The sequence below is a fragment of the Alligator mississippiensis genome, chromosome 8 (assembly GCF_030867095.1).
Source record: "Alligator mississippiensis isolate rAllMis1 chromosome 8, rAllMis1, whole genome shotgun sequence".
Classification (NCBI taxonomy): Eukaryota; Metazoa; Chordata; order Crocodylia; family Alligatoridae; genus Alligator; species Alligator mississippiensis.
This window is the reverse complement of record NC_081831.1, coordinates 464,987-485,265: the sequence shown is the minus strand read 5'-3', so window position 1 is coordinate 485,265 and position 20,279 is coordinate 464,987. Positions and strand designations below refer to the sequence as shown.

At 64.7% G+C, this 20,279-nt stretch overlaps 3 protein-coding genes across 4 annotated transcripts; 1 reads left to right on the top strand and 2 right to left on the bottom strand.

The window, feature by feature from the left end:
- The first annotated feature begins 882 nt into the window (after window positions 1-882).
- Window positions 883-1,477, top strand: NPB (neuropeptide B). Its single transcript, XM_059733103.1, has 2 exons — window positions 883-1,196; window positions 1,265-1,477. Exons 1-2 carry the CDS (start codon window positions 909-911, stop codon window positions 1,385-1,387), a joined length of 411 nt encoding a protein of 136 aa, XP_059589086.1. The 5' UTR covers window positions 883-908; the 3' UTR covers window positions 1,388-1,477.
- Window positions 1,478-5,262: 3,785 nt separating this feature from the next.
- PCYT2 (phosphate cytidylyltransferase 2, ethanolamine) lies at window positions 5,263-13,106 on the bottom strand. Its single transcript, XM_059731890.1, has 13 exons — window positions 12,887-13,106; window positions 12,689-12,777; window positions 12,324-12,485; window positions 11,864-11,930; window positions 11,390-11,474; window positions 10,768-10,812; window positions 9,380-9,518; window positions 8,990-9,072; window positions 8,721-8,798; window positions 7,811-7,876; window positions 7,411-7,476; window positions 6,923-7,011; window positions 5,263-6,443 (listed from the first exon to the last, which is right to left on the bottom strand). Exons 1-13 carry the CDS (start codon window positions 12,937-12,939, stop codon window positions 6,335-6,337), a joined length of 1,131 nt encoding a protein of 376 aa, XP_059587873.1. The 5' UTR covers window positions 12,940-13,106; the 3' UTR covers window positions 5,263-6,334.
- A 52-nt stretch (window positions 13,107-13,158) lies between these two features.
- SIRT7 (sirtuin 7) lies at window positions 13,159-20,161 on the bottom strand. Of its 2 annotated transcripts, none has more exons than XM_019480744.2 (10): window positions 19,997-20,161; window positions 19,775-19,912; window positions 18,766-18,870; window positions 15,798-15,868; window positions 15,571-15,643; window positions 15,033-15,131; window positions 14,421-14,657; window positions 14,084-14,164; window positions 13,742-13,848; window positions 13,159-13,416 (listed from the first exon to the last, which is right to left on the bottom strand). In XM_019480744.2, exons 1-10 carry the CDS (start codon window positions 20,090-20,092, stop codon window positions 13,209-13,211), a joined length of 1,215 nt encoding a protein of 404 aa, XP_019336289.1. In that variant the 5' UTR covers window positions 20,093-20,161; the 3' UTR covers window positions 13,159-13,208. The 2 variants fall into 2 exon arrangements, with proteins under 2 accessions (XP_019336289.1, XP_006270765.1); XM_006270703.3 differs by having other exon boundaries at window positions 13,159-13,413; window positions 19,997-20,159.
- Between the last annotated feature and the right edge of the window lie 118 nt (window positions 20,162-20,279).

The window sequence follows — 20,279 nt, the reverse complement described above, 5'->3', positions numbered from 1 at the left end:
CCTGGGCTGTGGGGCTGACGAGGGGTCCTGTCGCCCAGGGGAGCGATGCTCTTCCATGGGTCCAGCCCCTGGGAGCAGTGAGTACAGGACATTTCAGGGACGAAGGGAGGGGAGGTGAACCAAGGAGCAGGTCTGTGATGAGCCCTAGGGGTGGGGCTCTTCCTGGGTTTGCTGGGAGGGGGCGCTGGGGGCAGGCAGCAGGATGCAGCTACAGAGAATCCTAGAGCCTGGCGCCTAGTCCGGCCCCTGCCTGAGGCAGGATCAGCCCTGTCCAAACCAGGCCAGGCAAACGATCACCTAAACTGCCCTGACACCATCGCACCTGAGCCCCCTCAGAGGAAGCAGGGGGGTGCAGCAGCCATGGTCCTGCTGTCAAAGGGGCTTCATAGATGCTCCAGGGACCCGGGCAGAGACTGTGCCCCGACTGCAGAGGAAGGCAAACCACAGCTGGTAGGGCGGGGAGTCCCGTTGCAAGCCCCTCTAGCCAGGACCTTGCGGGGTTGGTCCCAGCAGGAGCAATGGCACGGGCCAGCCCCGGCTGCAGCAGGACCCAGCGCCTCGGGGAGGCTTGAAGGTGCCCTGACGCCCTATCAAAGCCCGCGAAGTCCGGCCCAGGCCCGTGCACCCCTCCGCGGGCCGGTAACCGGCGGGAGGTGCCCCGTCCCGTCCGGGCCCTGCTCCGCCCGTGCCGGGAGCGGGGCTGCCCGCGGGGGCGGGCGCCGCAGCCGGCAGCAGCCCCGGCACGGAGCCGGGCGGGGGGCGGCGGGAGCGGCTCGAGCTGCCCCGTCCCCTCGGGCGCCCCAGCTCCTCCCGAGCGGGCGGGGGGCGGAGGCTGCGGGCCCGCCCCCCGCGCCCGCTATAAGGAGCCGAGACGGGGCGGGAGCCGCCGCTGCTGCCGCCGCTGCACGATGCGCGGAGCCCGGGCGCTGGCGCTGAGCCTGGCGCTGGCCGCGCTGCTGGCCGGCCCGGCCGGCGCGTGGTACAAGCAGGCGGCCGGCCCAAACTACTACTCCGTGGGCCGCGCCTCGGGGCTGCTGTCCGGCATCCGCCGCTCGCCCTACAGCCGCCGCGCCGAGCCCGAGCCCGAGCCGGAGGCGGAGGCTGGGCCGGGGCCGGGGCCGGAGGGCGGCCCCGCGCTGCTGCTGCCCGACCTGCCGGGCGCCGCGCCCCGCCCGCCCGCCGCGCTGCGCGCCATGGTGAGTGCCCGGACGGGGCGGGCGGCGGCGGGCGGGCGGCTCCGCGCTCACGGCGGCTCTCCCCGCAGGCGCTGTGCGTGAAGGACGTGGCCCCCGAGCTGCGGAGCTGCCAGCTGCTGCCCGGCGCCCCCGGCACGCTGCACTGCAAGGCGGACGTCACCGTGGCGCTGGACCCCGCGGCCTGCGCCTGAGCCCCGCGCCGGACCGCCCGCCCCGCCCGCCGCCGCCGCCCGCCGCACCTCAATAAACGCGCTTGAACCTCCCGTGTGCTCGCGCCGTCGCTCGGGCGGGGAGCGGGCTGGGAGGGGGGCCGGGCCGGGCCGGGCCGGGCCAGGACGGGGAGCTGGGGAAGCCCCCCCAACCCCGCCGGCGGCCCCGGTGCGCTCCGCCGGGAGGCCCCAGCCCCGTGCCCGCTCCGGGTGCGGTGAGCGGCGGCAGAGCCCCGCCAGACCCGTCGTCCCGCAGAGCCCGGCCGCTGCGCGCTCCCCCGCCGGCCGCCCGGGCCCGGACAGCGCCCACCCGGGCGGAGGCGGCGCGCCGAGACCCGGGCCGAGCCCACCGGCTCGGGGTCGGTGCCCCCGGCTGCCGCACGGACGCGGAGCCCGGACGGGCCGCACCGGGCAGCGGCGGAAGAGCCCAGAGCGGCAACGGGCGGCCCCGAGCCGCGGGTCGCCGGCTGAGCCGGGAGCGGGGAGTCCCCCCCCGGGCCCCGGAGCGCCAGGCGGCCCAGCGCGGGAGGCAGGGACCAGCTCGCAGCCGCAGCCCCGCGTTAGTGCCGGGTGCCGGCGGCGCCGGGGATGGAGCCGAGCCCGGGCAGGCGGCCGCCGCCCCGCCCCGGCCAGCACCCGCGGGCCACTGCCCCTGCCCCCGCCCCGGGCCGCTGGGCGGGAGGGCGGGCGGCTCCGGGCGTCCTGGGCCCGCTCCGCGGGACGCCCCGTCGGGCCGCGCTGCCGGCTGGGCGGGGCCGCACCGGGGGAGCCCGGCGAAGCGGGGCGAGGGGCCCGGGCCGTGGCGGGAGAGGCAGCACCGGGAACTTACCCGCAGGCGCGGCTGCAACTCGGGGCCCGCGGCTCCCCCGCCGGCCGTCCTGCCCGCTGGCCCCGCTCCTGCTGCACCCGCCGGCGGGGCCCGGGCTGCTGGCGCGAGGTCCTCGGGGCCGGGCCTGGGGAGGGGCAGGACTCCCGAGCGCGCCGCCGGCCAGCCGCCCCGAGCCTGCGAGTCGTCCTCCCGCCTGCCCGGGCTGGCAGAGCGCCCAGCGCTCCCCCCACGGGCTCCGTGCCAGGCGGACCAGCACGCCGCCCGGCCCGGCCCGGCCCGGCCCGGCCCGGCCCCGCAGCAGCCTGGATCCCGGGGAAAGGGGCGTCAGGCCCAGCTCCTGGACCACTGCTCCCAGCGCTGAAAGGCTCCAGTGGGCAGGAGGGCAGCACTCACCTGCAGCCCGTGCCAGGCACAGGCAGCAATCTCTTCCACCCCCGCCTGGAGGGGACCCAGCACAGCTCCAGGGCTCCAGCTGCCCGAGTCCTGGGCCCCAGGGAGACGTGGCACGGACCCCCCTGGGGCCCTGGCCCTGGTGCCCAAGCCCTTGTTCGTACACAGCTCAGGGCACCCCCACAGCCCCCCTGACTGACCGCGTGCAGCCCTACAGATGAGCTGCAACTGCAGCTGGGACGTCCAGGCAGGGCTGGTGGCTGCTGCCTCAGGCTCTGCCACCCCTCCTACCCAGGGCATGATGGACCCTGCAAACATGGCCCTTCACCCCATCTCCAGTCCAGCTGCACAGCAAACTCCCCCTGACCCAGCCAGACCTGGCAAGACATGTGCGCTCCAACGTCCTCACAGCACAGCCCAGCTGCACCCCAGCCCCAGCTGCCTCTGCTGAAGGCACTGGGTGGAGTGGGTTGCAAGCAGGGCCTGCCCAGGTGGGTGAGGAGGGAGGGTGGGTCTGAGCTCTCAGCAGGCACTGGGGGAGAGCAAGGCTACTGTAGGCAGAGCTGTGCCCCCCCCTAGCAGTACACGGTCGCTCTCGTGGCCTGTGTAGGAGCTGCCGCATGCACAGTGGACAAGGCCTATGCTGGAGCCACAGGCTGCGCCATCTTCCCTGAAAGAGTAAACAAGAGAAGCCCCAACTTGGAATTCATGAGCCCCCGCCTGTCGCCCGCCCCAGGGACGTGCGGGCGGAGATGGGCCCAGAGGCCTTGCGAGTGCGGAGAACATCAGATGCAAAAGACTGCAGATCCAGCATGGCAATGAGGAGCCGCGAGGAACGGCGGCGCCGCCGGGCGTGGCTCCTCCCGGCTGCCGCAGCGCAGCAGAAGCTCCCAAACCACGGAGCGGCGGTGGCAGGCTGGTGCCGAGGCGCTGGGAGAGCAAGAATTAAAGAGCTCTGACGGTTTTAATAACCTCCGTGATTGCTGGGCCCGGGGGCGGCCACTCTGCATGGAAATGCTGTGCCTGGGGCAGCTCTGCCACGGCGCCTGGGCTGTTTGCATTTAATGGAGCAGGGACCCACCAGGTCTCACACTGCAGAGGAATTAATTGGGAAGCACGCACACTCTCAACAGCCAGCCAGAAGATTTACCAGCGCCCGGGCGACAGGTAGGAGGCGGCTGCTCTTGGGCTCAGGCCAGGGCTTGTGCCCTGCCCAGCATTGCCCACAGGCCGGCTCCACTCAGGCAAGGGCTGGACAAGCGGAACCCATGTGGGAATGGGGGAGTCATGGGCCACGCTGGGACCTGCAGGGACCTCCCGGGCTGGAGCCAAGCGCTCTGGGGAAGGGACCAGGGCACTGCTGCGGGAAGGGGGGGCTGGCGTCACAGAGCTTTCTCGAGGGCCTGACTGGCTGGGCATGCGGGGACAGCGTGGGGGGCACGAAGCTGCTGTTCTCTCCAGAGTGCCAGGTCTCCTGGCTCCAGATGAGGGCTGTGTCATCAATGACAGATTTGTTCCTGAAATGCCAACAAGTGACAAACACTGAGCCTGGAGACTGCCATCCTACGGCCTTGCCCAGGGGAGCCAGGGAACATGCAGCCTCCTCCACCCATGGCAGGAGACAGGTCCATGCGCAGCCCCTAGTAAAGGGAGAGGAGAGGTCCCAGCCCCGTGCAACGCAGACCTCTCCTGCTGGGGAAGAGGGATCCGCCAGGCCTGGACACCTGGGTCCTCCCCACACCGACAGGCCAGGGCCGCACTGTCCTGGGACACGGGGAACTCAGAACAGTGCATCTGGCCTCACATTGCACCACGGGCCCTGGGCACAGGGTGCTGGTGGATCTGACAAAAGCCCACGCGAGCGGAGGTCCCCCAGGCTGCACCGCATCCCCATGCACTGGCTGACCCCAGGATAGCCCCCAGCTCTGAGATGGGCATCCACCCACAGCCAGCCCCCATGCCTGGTCCCCAGGTGGGGGACAGAGCAGGGAAGACTCCAGCGCCCCCCGTAACAGACTGCCAGGCAGTGCCTCTGCCCACCTCTGGCACCCAGGGCTGGCGTGGGCACAAGGACTGCACCGAGGGTGGGGCTCACCTCAAAGGCGGCGGTTGGCTCCTGTGCCAGGCCCAGCTGCTCGGCTCAGCGCTGCGGCCAAGGAAGGGGCTGGTATGACCAAGCCAGCCCTGGGAGCGGCGCTGGAGTACCAGCAGCTGGAGATGGGCACCCTCACAGGACCAGACACCAGGAACGTCACCAAGGGGCAGGGAGAAGGGCACAGGGAGACCTGCAAAGGGGAGCCCGGGGCCCTGGCCACCTCCTGGAGCAGTCTGCATAGTGCCCGGCTCCGGCTCCGGCTCCCACAGCGCCACCCCTGCTCCAGCCCCTCTAGGAAACCACCAGCTTCTCCAAACTGCCCGGCCCAACCAGGACTCCACGGGCCAAGAACTAGAAGCTGCCTGCACAAAGCTTTGGGCGTGGACGGGCCAGGGCAGCAGCAGTCCTGGGAAGCTCTTCCCTCCTCCGGTCCCATAATCAAGCATCTTGCTGGCCCTGCCAGAGCCAAGAGGAAGGGGCCTAGCTCTGCAGTGACCTCTGAGCAGGGAGGCTGCCCCCGACAGGTCACCACCATGCAAACGATTCCTCCACGCCATTTTATTAATTTGCAGCAGCAAAAGTTTACAGGAGACTGATAGAAAACACCCACCTGCAAGGACCAAGCCACCAGCTTAGGGGCAGCCCCCCGCCCACCCGGCACCCCGGAAACGAGGCAGAAAGGGCCCCGGCCTGGAGTCCCCCGGCTCTGCAGAGCTCCCTCAGGAGCAGGAGAGGGGACAAGTGCATCAACCCTCCATGGCTCACTGCCAGTACCATGGCCAGACACCAGCGTCATAGAGGCCCACGAGCAACAGGCTTCTGTGGCAAGCAGAGTACACCCAGCATGTAGTGGAGTCCCTGCGGCTGGTGAGGGCACAGCCACGCCACCCACAGCTCAACCCTAGTTCAGTGGATGGTCTCCTGGGTTGGCTGCGAGAGCCCTTGGTGCTGACCCGCCCTGACAGCTGCTGCACGCACCCCACCAGAGCAGCGCCTTTGGGTGCAGGTGGGGACTGGGCTGCTCTCAGGGAAGCCAGTTTGCTAGCACAGGCTGGCTGGCTCCAGGCGAGCTCCCCCCAAACTGAGCAGCGCAGAAGCCCCCAGGATCAGGGCTTTCTAAGCCAGGGAAGCAGCTGGCAGATCAGGCCCAGGGCTTCATTCACAAAGGCCCTCAGAAACGGCAGGGACGGGACGAGAGCTCCCCTATCAATGAGGAAGGGGCTTTTGCTGCGTGTAAAGTTGTCTACACCAGGGGCCAATCCAAACCAGACTGCAGACAGGACAAGGGAAGGGAAGGGCAGGGCTGGGTGCTGAGAGCCCAAAACGAGATGCCGGATGTGCCAGCAGATCAAACACCACAGCACGTTAAAACATTCTTTAGGATTAGAACCGATTCCCCCGTCTCTCCAGGAAGTGTTAATGAGAGAAGTCAGAAGCAGCATCCCAGCGTCAGCCCTGTGCCTCAGGCAGCAGAGCAGAGCCAGAGGAGGCAGGACCAGCGCTGTGGGGCCAACAGCAGCCCCAGCTGGGTGCAGGGCCCTGGGCCAGCTCACTCCATTTCTCTGGGGAAGAGCCCTGCCTTGCTCGGTGGCCCACCCACAAAGTTATGGCCAGCCTAGCTCTGCGGGCTCCCTGGCTGCTTCTCCTCTTCCAGCTTCTTCATGGCCTCCAGCACTGCCAGCTCCTTGGCTTCCTTCTTCTGGTTCCTGGCTTCAAACTCCAACCTGCAACATGCACAAGGGCCCACGAGGTCACCACAGGCCTCTGCTCCAGCCAGGCTTCCCCATAGCCACGCTATGCTGACCCCAGCCCCTGGGGGGAACAGACACTTTGACCGCAGCTTTGCAGGGCCTCCACTGCCAAAGCCCTGGGAGGTGAAGTCCTCCAATTTCAAAGGGGAAATGGTGACTGTTGGGCAGGAACGGGAGCACAGGGGTGCACCTGGGCCAGAGCAGGGCTGGTTCAGGTGACCTCAGAGTAAGCGAGTAGAGGCAGGAGCAGCACTCAAGGCAGTGATGGGCATGAGGCGCACAATGGGATGTGCAGGGACCCTGCTGCCACCCGCTGCATGGCCATGCGTGCAAACCCATTCTGGAAGCCAGGGTTGAGGGACTCGCCCGGGGCTGCAAATTGACTCTAGCAGAGCTGGGCGTGCAGCCGGGCCCACCACCTCCCCCCGCCCAGCCAAGGGAGGAAAGCCCACCTGTTCTTAATGATCCTCTGCACAATGAGGTCTGTGGTGAGGTTGCTGCCGCTGTCGACCAGCTGGAAAATGCCGCGTCTCTTGGGCTCCTAAAACAAACACAGCAGCTGAGCCGGGGAGAGTGCACCAGCCTCCAGATTTATGACTTCGTGAGCGAGGCTGAGCAGGAGCTGGGGCAGGTCCCCAGGCACTGCGCTGGGCACGTGACACAGAGCCATCTCCTAGGAAGCGGAGCAAACCTGTCTGCCAAGCAAGCAAAGCAAAGGGGAGGGAGCAGCTCCTCCTGGCTGGCAGAGAGGATTGTTCGCACTGCCACAAGGGCATGGGAAGCCAAAGCAAAGCAGTGGCTAACAGGAGGAACGGTCTCGAGGGTGCTGTAGGTTCAGTTGCTGCTGCAGAGCCCGCTGCCACAACCCACCTGGGTGACAGCTCGGTACAAACACCCCCCGCGGGGGCTGAAAGACAGATGGGGATGGGACAGAACTCACCATGTATGGATCGGAGCCATCCTTGTCTGGCACCACCTCCGTCATCCCATGACACACGAGCTCCACCTGGTAAGAGGAGCCCAGTCACTGCCTTGGTCGCCCCCCTCTCCAGGCCCACCCTCCATCACAGCCAGCCACTGGAACCAAGTGCAGATGCCCCCGCGCTCACCACAGCAGCAGCAGCCAGGGAACCAAAGCTAACGGTTCCCCTTGCCACAGCCTGGAGGGGGCTGCCGCCCCACGGTCACGAAGCAGTCGCAACTGTGAGGCAATACACACGTGCTTCCCCGTGTCACGCCACCACGCACCGCCTCCTCCTGGCCTTTGCACAGGGACAGGCCCCCTTGGCACCCCGACTCGCTCGTGTGCACAGGGTCTGGATGGGGGACACCCGACTCACCCGGAAGTGATCCAGCAGGTCAGCCGTGACTGCGTACGGGGCACCAATCACCACCTCCGACACGTACTGGAAGCAAGCAGCCAGGGATGACTGGAGAAGCAGGGTCCCTCCCCACTGCTCCCTCACCTCCATGTCAGCTCAGCTGCTCAGTCCTGTGAATTCTGGCACTGACTAGGGAGCTGGGAAGTGGGTTCTAGCAGTCAGTGTCCATCACTAGTGCCCGCCTCCCCTCTAAGGAGTGCGGACCCCATCATGGCACCTCCAGGTAGCCACTGGCCAGCACGGGAATCTACCTGCCGTGCCAGAGCTGACGCCAGGGGCCTCTGCCTGCACAGGCTCCTGCTGCTGGAGAACTGCAGCAGTGTTTGCTCAAGAGGCAGAAGGTGCGAAAGGACCTGAGCTCCAAGTGCTGGTGGCACATGCACCGTCCACCCAGCCAGAATGGAAGACCTGGGGCAGGTGCTTGTGGAGTGCCAGCCATCAGCTGCCCAGCGCACTGCAGGAACCCTTACACCCGCTGCTCCATTAAAGCGCAGCAGCCTCTCACAGGCACAATACACCACACCGCTGCACTGCAGCACCTGCCTCTGGCTCCTTCTGTAGCTGGATCCTGGGGCAGGAGGCAACGCATTGCCCCCCAGAGCCTTGCCAGGAGCGCCCCAGCATCTCTAGTGACCCAGGCTGTCCCCTTCAGGCTGAGACACTGAGCCCTGGCGCCCTGCCAGGATGTGTCAGGTTCCACACTGCCAACGCCAGCATCCCCGCACCCAGGAGCTCCCGTGGTTCCCCAGGCAAGCCCAGACCAGGCTAACCCTGGTTCCCTGGCATCTGAGGACGTGACCCAGGGTTTCCAGGCCAGGGGCCAGAAGGCAGCAGCTGATTCACGCCAGAGCTCTGGCCAGACACTCACCCTGCAGGCCAGGACACTGAGCGTTCGCTCATGGATGTTCATGATGGGGTAGTTCTTCCCCTTGTAACGATTCACTTCCTGCAGACAAAGCACCAGTCATTGTCAGGGGAAGGACCAAACCCACTCCCTCCCGGCATGACCCTGCATTCAGGCTCCACAGGAGAGGACTCTGCCCTCTCCCCTGACTACCCCAAGGAGGAAGGGGGCCCTGAGCTCAGATGGGGCGTAGGGCAGCCCTCTGAGCCCGGGCCAGGCACTGCCCTGCTGACCTGGTCAAAGTGCAGCCCAGCAATGATGTAGGGTCTCTCTGCCAGCTGGTGCACTTTCTCCAGGAAGTCAACGTGGCCAATGTCTGAGCTCCTGTTAAGGACGTGAGGCTGTGGCGTGCCAGAGCCGCTGAGAACAGCAGGGACAGAGAGCCCGAGGCGTGTTCATCACTGGCTGCACATGTGCTGGGGTGGCTGCTCCTTGCCATGTCCCATCCCAGGGAACCAGGGCCCTCCAGCCATACATCCAGTGTGTGATGGACCTGGGGGTCTTTTCTCCAGGGTCAGACCTTGCCCCACCCCCTCCAGTGCACAGCACTAACCCTTGCTACAGGACATGAGACACCCATCCCACCCCTCCCTGCCCGTCTCAGCAGCTCAGTCAAAGGATACGGAACAGGTCAAAGGCTCCAGCCACGTAGATGATGGTGTCTCCCGGTTGTGGCTCCTTCCCAGATGCAAACTGGATGATCTTCTGGGACGTCTGCAAGAACTGAGACACTCCAGTCCAGGGGCTGTGACCCTTGGGGCCCTAAAGAAAGGAGCACAAGTTTGGTTCCGCCTGCAGCCTAGGGCAGGGTGGAGCGAGTGGGGGACACGCCCCTGGAGGAGTCTCTCCCAGCAGCGTGTCTCGCTGCTGACCTGCCCTCCTGGCACCAAGCAGGCAGGCGCACCCAAAGTCGCACACTCCCCACCCAGGCCCCTGTGCTGCATGGATGGAGGAGCGCCCCCAAGAGCTGTGGAAGCAGATGCTGGGGAGAGAGTGGTACGGGTCAGGCCTCGTACTGACAGACGGCTGGGCTGGGCTGGTGCGACTCCCCTCTCCAGACAAGCCCATGGGGCAGGGTCTGGCCAAAGTGCTGGAGACCGAGCTGGGAAAGCTCACCAGCCCCACCGTGTGGCAGGTCCGGGACACCGGTCCTCGCTCTGCAAACCCAAGCCCACAGCTCCGAGGCCTGGCCCAGTCAGGAATCGGAGCCAGACGCCGCAACCCCTCGCCCCGGACTGCAGCCCACAGAGGACGGGGCAGCAGGAGGCTCCAAGGCAGACCATGCAGGACCCGAATGCCTTAGCAAGCCTGCAGGGAGCCTGGAGCCAGTCAGCACCACAGTAACCTCCCCACGTGGAGCTGAACGGGGGGTGCTGGGCAGAGCACCAAGGAGCTCAGACCAGGGCACAACCAAACTGGCCACCGTCCCACCCGCCCAGCTGATGTGCACCATCCAGCAAGCAACCGAGGTCTGTGGGGCTGGAGACCTGGGAGCACAGAGCCAGGTGCCAGCCCCCATTCTCGCCGGCTCAGGGGTTATAGGGCAGCTTGATTCAGCTGGAGAAGCAGCAGAAGGGTCTATGGACTACAGCTGCAGGAACCCCCAGGCTCTGGCTGGCAGCACGGTACTGGTTAGTGTGGGTTCGAGCTCTTGGGAAAGCATACTCGCTTGCTGCGATTGTGCAGATAAGGCTTGGAATTTAACCCCTCTTACCCCCAGGGCTGGCTGCCCTGGCTCAGCCTAGCTGCTGAGGAAGCCTAAGTAGGACCCCACCCCCAAGGAAAGTGGACTCTATGGCCAAGACAGAGACACAGTGTGTCCTCAGGGGTTCCCCCGGCCCAGTGCTGTAGCTGGGCTGCCAGTCAACAGCAGCCTCCCAGCCCTCTCCACGTTCGCCTGTGCACATCAGGAGCTACGGCAATGGCTCAGAGCCCTGGAGGGCAAACTGCAAGGCAAGTCTGCAGCTCTGCTCAACAGGGCACGGATGTCCCGGCCACAACCCCCACGCACCTTCCCAAAGTTATCTGTGTGCTTCCGGTAGTCCAGGTCTTCGTCCTGCAAAGAGGCAGGGAGTCAGAGCGCAGGTGCATTCCCGAGGCTGCCAGCCCCTAACAAGCTGGCCAGCACAGGGCAGAACCCGGGCTCCCGTGGGGTCCCGCTGCCACCCTGTGGGAACAGGTTCCTCCACACCGATGCTCCGGGGCAGGGAGCACTGCAGGCCAAGCCAGTGGGCTGAAGGGGACAGCCTGTCTCAGCCCCACACCGGCACCCCACATGGCAGCCAAGGAGGATTTGGCTCTCTGGAGATTGCTCCATGTTCCTTCATGGAGGTCACTGGCAAAAGGCCGTGACTTCCCATGATGCCTCCTGGAGCCAGACTAGAAGCCTTGAGACCCTGCCAAGCAGGGCAAAGTATCAGGCACTAAACCCCTGGCTCCCCGCAGGTCCAAGCAGAGACTAGCAGTGGATTCTGCAAGCCCTGCCCACCTGTGGCTTGCAAAATCCTGTGTCCCTGGAGGCAAGAGATCAAGGAGCTCAGCTCCATCGCCCTGGCGCAAGGCGGCAGCAGCGCCCAGGAGGGAGCAGCAGAGTGGAGGAGCGTGGGAGGGGCCGCCCCAGCTGCCTGACTTACTATGTTGCTGTGGTGCGCCTTCGTCATGAGCAGCATGCGGCCCACGAGGTCGGTGGTGGACACGCCTTGGGTGCGTTTGCATTCCCTGCAGGAGAACAGGCAGACGCTGGAGGCGACGCAGCCCACCAAGCCCACACCTGGCCCCTCTCCCCTAGCACCGCGAAAGGGAAGGATGCTTGGATCCGTGTCTCAGCACCTTGCCGTTCCCCCTGCCCTCGTGGCACAGGAGCTGCGCCCCGGCAGCGCAGCCACCTCGTTTCTCACAGCTGCGGGAGCAAAGCTCAGCACCTCCCATAGATGCTGGCTGGTAGCCCACAGCACCTTCCAGAAGGCAAAGCAGCGAAGGCAGGGACCCGACCGGGACCCTCGCAGCGCGGCGAAGGCGTCACACTGACGCTTGCATCTGCCCCGTGCTCCTGCTAGAGCAGCAGGTCAGAGCGGAAGAGGGCCCAGACCTGGGCGGCAGCGAGTTACCTGTATCTCCCAGCTGCCTTCACCTCCTCATAGGTGTCCTTGCCATCTACAGTAAGAGTAATGTCATCTAGAGAGAGACAGAAGCGTCTGAGCGCTGTCCCCCCTGCTCCCTGCAAAGCCGAGCGAGCGGCCGGGCGGGGGGAGGCGAGGGCCGGGCAGGGGCAGGGGCGACGGCTGCCTGGCCCGCGTCCCAGACACCCGTGAGCTCGGGGCTGGAGGTTCAATGTCCGGCCCTTCCCCAGGGCGGGGCAGCCCCACCCCCGCACGCGGCGAGAACCGACCCTGTGCCAGGGCAGGGGGCACCGGAGCCGCTGCTTTCCTGTCGCCTCTCCAGCTCGTCACGCGCCCGGCCTGGGGAAGCTACGCGGGCGGCACAGGGCTCCAGAGCAGCCCCGAAGGGTCTGGCGGAGGCGGGAGGGAACAGGACGGGCCTGACCGCCCTCGGCCCCCGGGCACTCACTGCCGTGCACGCAGAAGTCGCAGTTGTACTTGTCCAGCGTCTGCAGCGTGGTGACGTAGGGGGCCCCCGGCACAATCTCGTCCACCCACTTGATGGCTTGCACCATCTTGTACCGCTCCGCCTGCGTGAAGACCGGGGGGCCCTTGTGCTTCGCAATCTCCTCTGGCGGGACAAGAAAGTGGCTACAGCCGGGTGCGGGGCTGCGCCGCGGCACGATGCCCCGCGTCTGCGTGACCGCCGGCCCCGAGGACGGCAGCCGGGGGGGGGGGCAGCTCCAAGCACGACCCCCAGCGCCCCCGGGTGTCAGCGTGTGACCGTGGGAGGCCGGCAGCCGGGGGGACACGACAGCTGCGGGCGGCCCTTACCGTCCGTGTGCACTCCGACGACGAGGCGGTCGCCCAGGGCGCGCGCCTGGCGCAGCTGGTTGGAGTGCCCGTAGTGCACCATGTCGTAGCTGCGGAGGGAGCGGCGGTGAGGCCGGCGGGCGGCGCGGGGCGCACGGACGGGCAGAGGCGGGTGCGGGTCGCGCGGCCTTTATTGCCCCCCCGCCCCCCCGCACTCACCACCCGTCGCACCAGACGCGCACGGGCCGCGGCCCCGCTCCGTCCCGCAGCATCGCGCCGACTGCGCGCCCCGCCCCGCCCCGCCCACCTGACCGCCGCCATCTTGCCGTCACGTGACCGCCGCCCCGCCCCGCCCCGCCCCGCCGCGCGGGGCAGAGTCCAGGCCCCGGGGCGGGGGAAGAAGGTCCGGGCCCCGCTGGGCGCGGGGGGGGGCAGAGTCCAGGCCCCACGGGGGCACGGGGGGGGGGGGGGGGGGGGGGGGGGGCAGAGTCCAGGCCCCACGGGGGGGGGGGGGGGGCAGAGTCCAGGGTGCTGGGGTGCCTCAGTTGGCCTTCCTCCTCTTGCAGCCCTTGGCGCAGCCGCGGCCAAACCAGCCGCCGGGCAGGGGTGCGGGAGGCAGCAGGGAGTCCGGGTCCACCTGGCGCCCTCCCTCCAGGCCCCACGGCGGGGCCACCGGCTTGCGGGAGTGGCTGCCCTCTTCCTCGGGCCGCAGCGCCACGGCCAGCGCGAAGATGGGGTCCTGGGTCCTGCTGGGCGGAGAGGAGATGGGTCAGGACACAGTGCCCAGCAGCCACGCTCCGCCCGCCCGGCCCCCGCTCACCGCCTCGGGTGCCGCTTCCCCGCTGCCCTGCCCTGCCCCGCCCCCGCGCGCGCTCCGCTGTGGGCAGGCCGTGCAGAGCGCACGTGGCTGCGCAGGGAGCCCGTGGCCACTGGCTTTCCCGCTGCCGCTCGCGCTCCTAACCCAGCCCGGGGCAGCAGGGATCTGCCGTTTGCAGGCAGGAAAGGGCTGGTTGCCCGGCCCCCCAGGGCGACACACCAGCATGAGGGGGCGCGCCCGCCAGGCCCTGCGCCAACCTGTCGTAGCAGGGGATTTCCAGACCGAGCTCCTCCATCAGCAGCCTCATCACGTCGTCACATTTCCCATGCAGTTTCAAGGCAGCCAGCTCATCCTTTGGAGTCCACTGCAGGGAACCAAGGAGGGACACGTGAGAACCCAGATGGGGGCCGCACCGGGCTCGCTCACATCCGTCCGTCTGGACCCAGCAGCCTCCGGCAGCCGCGGGGGAGCCCTCCCTGCAGTCTGTCCTGCTCAGATTCAGGCGGTCTTGCTCCCAGACTCCTCCCTGTGAGGGTGACTGCAGGCTCTCCCACAGGGTGCGATGGAGCGGAGCTGCCCCTCTGGAGCACGGCTCTCACCTGGAGGTTCACGATGTACAGCTTTGGACGGCGGCTGGGGGGCTTGCTCATGCACCAGAGACGTGGGTACTTTTTCAAAACCTGCCACAAGAGAGAGGCGGTCAGCATGGCCAGGGGCATCCAGCTGCACAGGCTGGACCAGACGAGCAAGGAGAGGAGGAACGTTACCGGAAGAGGAAGAGGGAGGGAGGTCTCTCTGGGACCAGGGTTTATCCCAGGGGTGGGCGAGTCCTGACATCAGGGGTTAGAGCTGTCTGCGTGGGAGGAGACTGCTCAGCACCAGGGCAGATCACCATGGGAGAAAGCTGCTAAGTCTTCACCAAGTCTCTAGTGTTACCTTTAAGCTGGAACCCAGACAGAGAATCACGTCCGCTTTGGTCGCAGCCTCTGTTGCTGCTTCCCAGTTCAGAGGCTGCCTCAGGGTGCCCTTCTCCCCAAAGTGGACGATGGTGTCTCTCAGCAATGTCCCACACTTGTGGCACGTCCTGCCTGTGTCGTGCCTGTGCAGAGCAGTGCGCTCCGTGACATCAAACACACGCACATACTCCCTGTTGGGTGTGCAGGACGTGCAGACCTAGCACGGGAAGGAACCGAAGAGACGCAGTTATGGAACAGGACGGCCTGCCCCCGGGAACCATGCTAGTGCCTGAAAGAGCAGGGGGCTGGGCCTAGGCCTAGCAGGACTCCGAACCAGCAGGGAAAGGGAGCAGGCACCTGCCTGATGTGCACCCAGTGCAGAGGGAGCTATAGAAAGCAGGCTGGCTCCTACAGGACAGGACCTCTGGGTCAAGAGAAGGGCTCAGCTGGGTGCATGTTGCATTGATTTAACTTGGGGTTTGCTAAGGCTTGAGTGCAATTGATATGTGGTGTCCTGACCAAGAGCCTCGCACCAACTGCTGTTAGCGCCCAGGCCCTGCAGCCACAGACCACCCCTGCTCTGGCTGCTCACCTCTATGTACATGTTTCCATGCAGCTCCGATATTGCTGCTCGGGGCAGCCCGCTCCGCAAGTGCAGCCCATCGCAGTTCTGAGACACCACATGCTGCACCTGTGGGCGAGGGACAGAGCTGACAACATGCGGGGGGACTGCAGACATGCTCCCAACACAGCCCAGAGCTCTGCAGAGCACAGCAGCTGAGGGAAGGACCCAGATGAGCCAAGACACAAATCAGCATGTGCTCAGAACTCGGGTTAAAAGGCTCCCACTGCTCAGCGCAGCTCTATGAAGGGCTCATTAATGAGCAAGTCCCCCCACCCCCAGTGGGAGCTTATAACTAAGGTACTGGAAGAAAGGCAGCCACAGAGGAGTGACAGGGAGTGGGGAAGCTACGCTGATAAGACACCGGGCTTCCAAAGAAGCTCCGATGCTGCTCCCTTGCGGACACCAGGCTGGCATCACTGAGTAGCCAACCGCTGGAGCGTTCCCAGTGGCAGGCCCCAGAAAGTTCTCCACCCCTCAGTAGAATGCCGAGGAGCCAGGGCCTTACCAGCTTGTGCTTGTGTAGGCAGGCAATGCTCATGTGCGTGAGTGTGGGCTCTGCCTCACTCAGGTCTGCAGCCCTGGCAAAGAGAACGAAAGAGGAAATGAGAAAGCCACTAATGCCACATTCAGCTTTAGCCCCTGTGCCCAGCTCTGGACTTCCCTTCTGGGAGGCTACAGACTGTCACTTCAGGAGAGGGAAAGGGAAAGAGCCTGGTAACGTCACCTGCTTACCTGATGCTCTGGCCTTTCTGCAATAACGTCCACACTCCATTAGGGCCCCTATAGTCTGGGATCGAAGCTGCCTGTTATCAGGGAAGAGACAGAGACCTGCTGGGAAGGCTCACGGCTCCATCCACCCTCCCTCACTCACCCTTCATTCAGCAAATTCAGCAGCTGCCTGCAAAGAAGTACACATCTCCATCTTCACCCACCAATTCACACAAGATCTTTTCCCTTCTTCGCTGGGCAACCTTCTGCCTACCTCCCCTGCTCAGTACCCCCATTTTTAAGCTACAGCTCTCCTGTTGTCACCATCCAGACCACATCTCATCTAAATGCCTTATTAGTATGAAGCACTCCCAGGTCCTCCCTTCTGTAACAGGGAACACAGTTTTGAACCTCTCTCTAGTTTCTCCAAACTGGGTGGCATTTTGGTTAGTCTCTGTGGGACACTGTTCATCACAAATATTTATAGTAGAGGAGCAGTATTTCATAATTCATAGATGTCATAGACATTAGGGATGGAAGGGATCTTGGAAGATCATCCAGTCCAGCCCCTGCCCCGGGGGCAGGAAGTCAGCTGGGGTCACAGGATACCAGCAAGATAAATGTCCAATTGACTCTTAAAGGAATCCAGAGTAGGTGCTTGCACCACATCCGACGGCAGTCTGTTCCAGGCCTTGGGGGCTCACACCGTAAATAAGTTCTTCCTTACGTCCAGCCTGAAACGGTCTTGCAGGAGTTTGTGATAGTTTGACCTTGTCATCCCTTGGGGTGCTCTGGTGAACAGATGTTCCCCCAGATCCTGATGCACACCCCTTATGTACTTACAGGCAGCCACTAGATCCCCCCGAGCCTGTGTTTTCCAGGCTGAAGAGTCCCATAGCTCTCAGCCTTTCATCATAAGGTCTGTTTTCCTAACCTCTGATCACACGCGTGGCTCTTCTCTGAACTCTCTCAAGCTTCTCCACATCTTTTTTAAATTGTGGAGCCCAGAACTGGATACAGTACTCCCGAATTTCATAGATTTTATAGACATTCAGGCTAGAACGGACCCTGGAGGATCACTGAGTCCAGCGCCCTGCCCCAGGGGCAGGAAGTCAGCAGGGATCATAGGATCCCAACAAGTTAAACATCCAAATGTGTCTTGAAGGCATTCAAAGTGAGTGCTTGAACCACCTCCGGCAGCAGTCTATTTGAAACCTTGGGGGCTTGGACAGTGAAGAAGTTCTTCCTTATGTCCAACCTGAATTGGTCGTGGAGGAGTTTGTGACCATTTGATCTGGTCATCCCTTGGTGAACAGACGTTCCCCCAGATCCTGGTGAACACCCCTGATAAACTTATAGGTTGCCACCAGATCACCCCTGAGCCTGCGCTTTTCCAGGCTGAAGAGTCCCATGGCTCTCAGCCTGTCATCATGGTTCACTTCCAACAAGAGCTGCAGCAACACGAAGGAAAAAAAGGCTTCCTGCCTCAGAGTTCACAATTAAGGGTGATGCTAGGGGAATAAGTACCACATTTTAGAGGTGTACCAGGGACATCAGTCCCATCTCGTACCAGCACCAATAAAAAGAAAATTGATGTTAATTGGCAATCACCTTGTTTTGGCTGATGTAGCCAATAATGCTGCCGATAAATGCCAGGTACATGCGCACAGCTGCAGCACAGCACGCAGGCAGCCAAGAACGCAGTGTGGAAGTGTGGAGAGCAGTGTCCAGCTGGTAGGTCTGTTCTGGGGGAAAGGAAGGGGCATGGAGGGGTGGGGGGAGCATGGCAGACTGAGGCCCCTGCAGCGAGGGAGGGAGTGGGGCTGGGGCAGGGCACAGGACAGAGTCACGAGAGGCTTGTCCAGGGGATGCTGGGGGCAGCACCTGCCGCTGCACGCACACTGGGAAGGCATGGGGAGCGTGTGCCCCCCCCAGTCTGTTTACAAGTTGCAGGTGGGCTGCTGCTGCAGGCTAGTGCAGGGGGCAGTGCCAGGTTCTTTCCAGCACAAGGTGGGGAGAAGGGGGACAATGGCGCTCGGCCAGGGTTGTACTCAAGGCAAACAACAGCAGTCCTGGAAGGAGTCTACAGAGTGGGCTACAGCCACCGCAAAGTTAGCCATATCACCTTCCTTCCCCCCAACACCACCGTTACTGCCACCTGCCCCGAGCGCCACCTGGCCCAGCCCCACCCCTCCTCCCCCTCTCCTAGGAAGAGCCTGGCCCCGGCCTACAGCAGCAGCCCGCCCTTGCCCCACAGCCAGCGGGGTGCACAGTGGCAGGAGCAGTCCTCCCTACCCCCAATACGAGCCACAATTCTGCCCCACATCCTGCCCCAGCCCCATTCCCTTGCTCACCACGGGAGCATCGATCTGTACAACAAACTTACCAGCCAGACATTGCTCTCCATGCTGCTGGGCCACATATCGGCAATTAGATCAGTATCGGCCGATATGGCTTGTTAAAAGTCGACTATCAGTATGCACCCAAAAAATCTCTATTGGTGCACCCCTACCAGATTTCAACCCTCACTTGTCCCAGCAAAGACCATGGAGGAACTGGTCACATGCATGTGCCAGCTGTTCCCACCTCTCCTTCAATGAAGCCATCACTAACTGGCTTTTTTTTTTTTGTTTGCTTTTTTAACAGGCTTGCCAGGAAAAGCGGGTCCTGAAGAGATCCAAAAGGGATGAGAAGGCCAGCCTCACACAGATCGGTTTGAGCAGCTCCTTCTTTGTACAGTGACCTCGGATGCTGCAGCTATGAACTCGCCTGAACCACATGCACCTTTTTGACAGAGACAAGTTTCCTGCCCAGTCTGCAGCAAGCAGCAGGCCAGTCTCTGACTACGGGATCTTAAGTCTCCCAATTCTGAGCTCATAACACACTGCTTGCAATCCTGTTGCTACTCAAGAGGCTCCCTGTAAGGCCTCTGGCAGAACCACGCAGCTGCAGGCACTGCAGAAGTCGTCCGTGCTGGCTCCAGGAACCCTACCGTGCTGATCCCAGCTCCTGTGTAGACAACCATGTGCCTGGCTCTTCGCACAGCTGCAGCCAACTCGCTGACTTTCCTCTTTAACTCCTGGGGCTCATCACAGACCTAGAGAAAATAGGTGAAAAACGCAGCATTGTTGCTCTGAGCTGTGGTGAGCCACTGCCTACACACCGCTTCTGCTCAGCCTCCCCCAAGGCAGGGGCAGGGCCCAGTTCAAGGAGGAGGCTACTGGACCGGACCAAGCTGAGACTCAAACACTCAGGGAGGACGAGGAGCCCCAATAGCAATGCCCCTCGGCGAGGGCCATCGCACGGCTGCTGCTTTCCTAATGGGCACACCCTGAAGCACCACCGCTAGAGATGCGGAGCCCAGGGCTGTGAAGGGTCCAGCCCGGTCACTGCACAGGGCTGCGGCCGTGCCCCTCAGGCCCCAGCCCCTTGAGTAGGGTTGCCATACATCGGGTTTTCCTGGACACACCCTCTTTTTGAGTCCTCCGATCTCTGTCCTGGCAGGTTTTTCAAATCTTACCGAATGTCTGTGTTTTTGCTGTACTTTGCCAGCGGGAGCAGGGAGAGGTGCAAGTCTATGCAGTGAGCAGCACTGTGTGCAGGGAGCTGCAAGCAGGTAAGTCTGGGTTGCGGGGCTGCAGCAGGACTGGGGGATGAGGGGGCTGTCTGCCCCTCCAGAGGCGGTGGGGGCACCTTTGGGGGCCAGCTGGGAGCCCCGGGGCCGGGCTGGCAGCACAAGGGCCGGTGCCATGCTTGCAGGGCGGAGCGGTCAGGAGACGCTGCGGAGGGGGGAGGGGGAAAGGGTCAGGAGCCATGGGCAGGAGGCCTGGGGGGAGGGGGCACAAGCTGGGGCCGGGCTCGCTCGGAGCCGCCGTGCTCTGGCAGGGCCGGGGCCTGGACCGGGGCAGCTGCAGCTCGGAGCCAGGGGCAGCAGCACGTCACTGCCCCGCCCAGGCATCCGTGCCGGAGCTGAAGGAGCGGCCTCGCCGCCCAGGACCCACCTCCTCCTGCCGCCTGCGCTGCCCCTCGCGCTTCTTCCGCCGCCGCTCCAGGTCGCGCACGACGTCCTCGCACTCGCCCAGCAGCAGCGTGTCCTCGGCGCTCCGCTCCGCCGCCGCCGTCTGCAGCACCCGCGACACCTGCGCGGGCACGGGGGCGCGGTCACGGGGGCACGGGCACTGGCACAGGGGCGGGGCGGGGCGGGGGGCCGGGGCGCGCGGTACCTGTCTGCGCCGCTCGCGCAGCTCCTCCTGCCTCAGCATCTCGGCGCGCGCCGCCGCCTTCCGCTCCGAGCGGCTCAGGCTCCCGCCGGCCGCCATCGTCCCCGGAAGCCGGGCACTTCCGGGTGCCGCAGCACCACCTCCGCTTCCGGAACGCGCCGGAGCCGGTCCAGCACAGCCGCTTCCGGGCAGCGAGCAGGGGTTCCGGGCCAGAGCGGCTGCTTCCGCCGAGCGCAGGGGAGGGAGGGAGGGAGGGAGGGGCGGGCCGGGCCGGTGCGCAGCAGCG

Bases quoted from the DNA above. Each gene is read 5' to 3' on its own strand.
- SIRT7 (XM_019480744.2), bottom strand. From the start codon at position 20,092: ATGGCGGCCGGCGGGAGCCTGAGCCGCTCGGAGCGGAAGGCGGCGGCG. The intron at 14,658-15,032 runs GTGAGCAGCCAG...TTCCCGTGCTAG, and splicing joins ATGGAAACATGTACATAGAG to GTCTGCACGTCCTGCACACC. The intron at 13,417-13,741 runs GTTGGCGCAGGG...CTCTCCGCCCAG, and splicing joins GAAATCCCCTGCTACGACAG to CAGGACCCAGGACCCCATCT.
- PCYT2 (XM_059731890.1), bottom strand. From the start codon at position 12,939: ATGCTGCGGGACGGAGCGGGGCCGCGGCCCGTGCGCGTCTGGTGCGAC. The intron at 12,486-12,688 runs GTAAGGGCCGCC...TTGTCCCGCCAG, and splicing joins CGTCGGAGTGCACACGGACG to AGGAGATTGCGAAGCACAAG. The intron at 7,012-7,410 runs GTGAGTTCTGTC...TGTTTGTTTTAG, and splicing joins ATGGCTCCGATCCATACATG to GAGCCCAAGAGACGCGGCAT.
- NPB (XM_059733103.1), top strand. From the start codon at position 909: ATGCGCGGAGCCCGGGCGCTGGCGCTGAGCCTGGCGCTGGCCGCGCTG. The intron at 1,197-1,264 runs GTGAGTGCCCGG...CTCTCCCCGCAG, and splicing joins CCGCCGCGCTGCGCGCCATG to GCGCTGTGCGTGAAGGACGT.